At 39.0% G+C, this 4,810-nt stretch overlaps 1 protein-coding gene across 3 annotated transcripts in view; it reads right to left on the bottom strand.

Annotated features, from left to right (window-relative positions):
• Nucleotides 1-4,810, bottom strand: part of msraa (methionine sulfoxide reductase Aa) — a 56,278-nt gene that overhangs the window by 33,256 nt on the left and 18,212 nt on the right. For all 3 annotated transcript variants that reach the window (XM_005753243.2, XM_005753244.2, XM_005753242.2), the window contains exons 2-3: nucleotides 2,125-2,193; nucleotides 176-295 (exon numbers count right to left, since the gene is read on the bottom strand). In XM_005753243.2, coding sequence (XP_005753300.1) covers nucleotides 176-295; nucleotides 2,125-2,193 — 189 coding nt within the window. The remainder of the gene's footprint in view (nucleotides 1-175; nucleotides 296-2,124; nucleotides 2,194-4,810) is intronic.

Below are 4,810 nucleotides of genomic sequence, written 5' to 3'. Positions count from 1 at the left end.
ACACAGCTCCTCCTCAGAGTGGTCAGGCATGAATAGCAGCCTTATCCATGCCCCAGTATAATAGGGCCTGTGGGAAATGATTCACTCTTCTGTTTATGTGTGTCTTGTTTTCCACAATTTATTGAGTCACAGTAGAAAACACATGATTATGTGTGTGTTGGTAAGCAGAGGGTACCTGTGCAAACTTCCTTGTAGGTGGGGTTAGATGTGTAACCCCCAGAATAGCCCACTTGGGTAGAATAAACTCCTTTTTGCCTCCAAAACTTCCTCTCTGCACCCCAGAAGCAGCCCATACCTTCGAGGGGAAAAAATAAATAAATAAATAAAACAAATAAAACAAATAACAGCAGTCTTTAACAACCAATCCAATTTAACAAGACAGTAAAGACCAGGTCACACCATGCATTACATCTGTGGGAGTATTTACTGACTTGAGTCCCTCATTACCTTCTGTTGGCAGAGAAAACTCACAAAGATTCAGATGTTTGACTTTGATGTGAGCATTTACATGAAGAATAAAGGCAGACAAATACAGAAAATGAGATGCCGTTTGACTGGGAGTCGAGTTTGTACGGTGGATGGTAAATTACTTATTTTCTTCTTTCTACATTTGTTTCTTTTAATTGTTTTTTCATGTGTCATGTAATACGGTTGGAGATCCATTTAGTGTAGTCAATAGAAAATCATAAATCTCATGACGTGGATTTGATAGGAACTGTTTGCGTGCTTTAGACCAAACTGTGGATGATGAACACAAACAAAAAGAAATACAGAAATCAGAAATAAACTGCAGGTTACATGCATAACCCCGGTTCTCAGACTTTTATAGTAAACCCATATTTACAGAGTCTTATATCCACAGCTAAAAACTACAAACTTTATTTTACTTGCATAACTCCACTTTTCAGATTAGCATGATACGACGTCTCACTATGGAAGAGACATCCACTGTGTAGAAATGGACAAAAGTGAGGGGTGAAAAACAGCTTTTTTTTCCTGAATGTGGAAAGAAAGACACATTCAAGTAACTTTGAATACGGCATGATTGTATGTGCCTTAGTATTTCAAAAATTGCAACTAGGATTTTACCCCACAACCATCTCCAGGGTTTACAGAGAATGAGCTGAAAATAGGAGAATACCTAGAAAATATCCGTCCAGTTCTCTAGATAAAAATATCTTCTTGATGCCAGAGATCAGAGGAGAATAGTCAGATTGCTTTGAGCTGATCGAAGGGAACGGTAAGTACAATAATCCAGTAGGATCTGGTGGAACCATCATCATGGATTTGTGGCCAACAAATCTACAGAAATTGTGTAACGTGTTTGTGTCAATATGGATCAAATGAGGAAAACTTCCAGCTCCTTGTTGAATCTGTGCAATGAAGCAAATCTGGTACTAGCAACATGAAACAGTATAATTTATATATGTATGCATGTGTTTTATTTTTATTTGCAATGCTAATTTTGTAGGCCAACCTTATATATGTTTTGTCTTATTCTGGAAGGTGAATTACACAAATTATAAGAGAAGAGAAGCAGAGTGTTTGCAGCTATAGGTCTAAAAACAGCAGTGCAAGAAGAATAACTACAAAAATTGAATCTGGTGTTATATAGCTAACTTAAATTTCACAGATATATCCAGGAATGGTAAGGATGCAGCAACTAACCCCGTGATGAAATATATTCAGATTAAAAATGCAAAAATCTGGGCGTAACATACAAGCCTATGGCTGTGAGTTTTAAAAGCAAGCCTGGTTCATAACTGGAGTTTATTTTTCAGCATGTTTTCAATTAATTTTCAGCATTACATTGGGTGACTAGTCTAATATTACATGTAGAGAAGAAGTAGGTAGCTAATGCTTCATTTATGCTTAAGTTCATGTGAGTCAACGTGACCATCAATAGGAAGCCCTCCACTTTCTGTTTGTATGTGTACATGACTATATTTTCCCCTTTTTGTGGCTTGTGCATGTACAAGAAATACTGAAGTTAACAAGGCAGGAAAGACTGAAATTGAAATCACTGAAATTACAATTACAATAAGCTGCAATGCAGGTTTTAGGTCATATCAGCATTTAAGCTAAACTGCATCAATTTCCTTGTATGTGTTTGGAGACACTTACCAAACATGGCCATCTCTGTTCCCTCTGGAAAAGGTGGAACAGTCCTGTTTCCATTCACATCATGTTTTTCTGCAGGAGCAAGTGACAAAGAAAGAGAAGGTATGAGAATTAAAAGATAAGAACCAAACGGCTGAAGACCGGCTCTATTCTCTGCTTCAGTTATGTTGTTATCTGCAGTGTGGTCATTGTTTACAGACACTGAGAGGATTTATTCATTAGATTTGCACCACTGGTCATGTTTCCCAACATGTTAATGTCTTCCCGAATCCAGTATAGGAGCAAAGACCACTCTGCGTATGCCAAATCAGACTTTATCTGTAAATGTAATTAATATTCATGCCAGTATCATTTTAAAATAGCTGTTAAACAGTTTTTATTGTAGCCAGCTATCATCAGGGAATTTCTTTCCAAACGTACAGCACAATTTCAATAAAAAACATGCTTTTAACAAGACTGCACCACCAAAATACACAAGATGTAGTACACACACACACACACACACACACACACACACACACTGAGTGACCCACTTAGACAGTGGCGAACAGATCTACATAATTTCATAGCAGCTGCATTCACTCCAATCAGCACAGAGCCAGAGGTGCACAAGGACCCATTTGAGGCCACCCAGCCACCTGGCTGGGCTAACACACATTAGCATTAGCATGCTGGAGGCTGCATGTGTGTGTGTGTGTGTGTGTACAGATGGCTTGCTGTACAATGCTGTGGGGGAGGGAAATGGATTAAATTAAATGTGATGATGGAGGAGAATGAGAATAAACGTAACATCTGGATCCCCCCTTCTTACACCCTCCCCCGTTTTCACAAAAACACGCAAACATACATGCACACACACACACACACAGACACACACACAGTCTTCACGCGTGATCGCATAATTGACATGAGGGGCAGCATGCCTATAGACAAAAGCAGCCAGATGGACTGCCAACCAATCAGCAATGCGTGCGCACACACATCAGAAAATGATTTTTGATTATCAGTTTTTACATTTTGCACTTGGTGTTCTCAGATTTTTTTTTCTTTTCATTTTGTACAAACACAAAAAGACACACTTTATCACAGTCTGAGCGAATGAGTCGTCCTTGTTTGTCTGATTACATGAGCAGCTTTTCATCCTGTGTCAGCCCAACAAAAATCTTCAGACACTTTCTCATCTTCCTCTGGATTCTATTCTCTTATATATGTTTTGTCTTATTCTTCTGGAGGAAGGTTTGGAGCTGCAGCCATCTCCTGCCCTGACTGGGAGTTTGGAAATGACTGCACCTCCTTGCCTTTACTCCCTTTACTATCCTACTGTTCGATTAGTATCCCATTGCACAATATCCCTGTTGTTCCTAATGTCCAACTGTGCACAAAATTTGCAATTGATACAAGCTGACAAAGCTGCTGTGTGTACAGTGACATAATTATTTGTTCAAATGTTTAAATATGATGTAAAGTGAATGTATAATAAAGAATAAAGTGAATAAACTATTTTTTTGGATATTTTCTATGTATTTCACAAATCAAATCCAAATTGATCCGATTGAATTAACAACCTTAGAATATTGACAAAAAAAAGAATTTTCTAAATTTGAATGGTTGACTATAATATATATATAGTCAAGCAATCTTATAGATTTTCTTGCATATATCCACATTTCTATCCTCTGCTATAGCCACAAGCTGTGGGTAATGACTGCAAGCATCAGCCTGCAGATGCGAGTGGTGAAAATGAGCTTTCTCTGAAGGGTGCCTCGGCTCAGAAAGGGTGAGGCGCACAGTCAGTTGGGAAGGGCTCAGAGTAGAACTGCTACGGTAATTATTAGAGGTGGTTCAGGCTTCTGAATATGATGCCGCCTTGGTGAGGTGTTTCAGACATGAACAACTGGAAGGAGAGCCCAGGACACTCAGCTGACCTGGCACCGCCTCATTTTCCTCACAGAAGACCTGAAGGTGGTATCTGGGGAGAGGGAGGGCTGGGCATGTCTGCGTTGACTTCAACCTCCACCACCCCTAACCCAGATGAGGAGCAGAAAATGAATAAATGGATAGATGGATATCAGAATGGCTCAGAATGGCTCTTTGGGTGTGTCTACAAAATTATATTACACTGCAGTGAAGGCAGCAAGACTGTATTATATTATCTTCACTAATATCTGTATATTTTTTGTCATTATTGGAAAAATGGATGATGATGATGATGGATGCCTGACTTAATAAAAGCCCGATTATCAAAACTGCTTAAAAAATAATTTCCCTTTGGCTCTCACTAAAACCTTTTTGGAAGATGTGTAAATTCCCATTGTGAAGGAAAAACCCTAAATATACAGCATTTTGCCCTGCAGGAACCCAAACGTTGTCTGTTGGCTAATCCACAGTGTAATCCAGTGTGCTGATACTGGGTGCCTTCTTCTGTCTTCATTGGACAGATGCTGAGAGATTTTTCATCTGAGATGCCCCAGTTTCCAGACACCGGAAAACTGGATTTAAACTCTAGAATAAACGCTGGTAACGGAATGATTTTTGGCACAAAACCAAGGGAGTTGAAAGTCATAAAAATCATCACAAATGAAGCTTTAATCCAAAAAGCATCAACCTTCAACAACCTGCAAATCCCTGTGGTTTCAAATGGAAATTTAAGATCCTGCACCTTAATACTGGTACACATTCAGCATCCCCT

Source organism: Pundamilia nyererei, unplaced genomic scaffold, assembly GCF_000239375.1.
Source record: "Pundamilia nyererei isolate P.nyererei 1_Seehausen unplaced genomic scaffold, PunNye1.0 scaffold00415, whole genome shotgun sequence".
NCBI lineage: Eukaryota > Metazoa > Chordata > Actinopteri > Cichliformes > Cichlidae > Pundamilia > Pundamilia nyererei.
The sequence above is the reverse complement of the archived record's forward strand: the minus strand, read 5'-3'. Positions and strand labels throughout refer to the sequence as shown.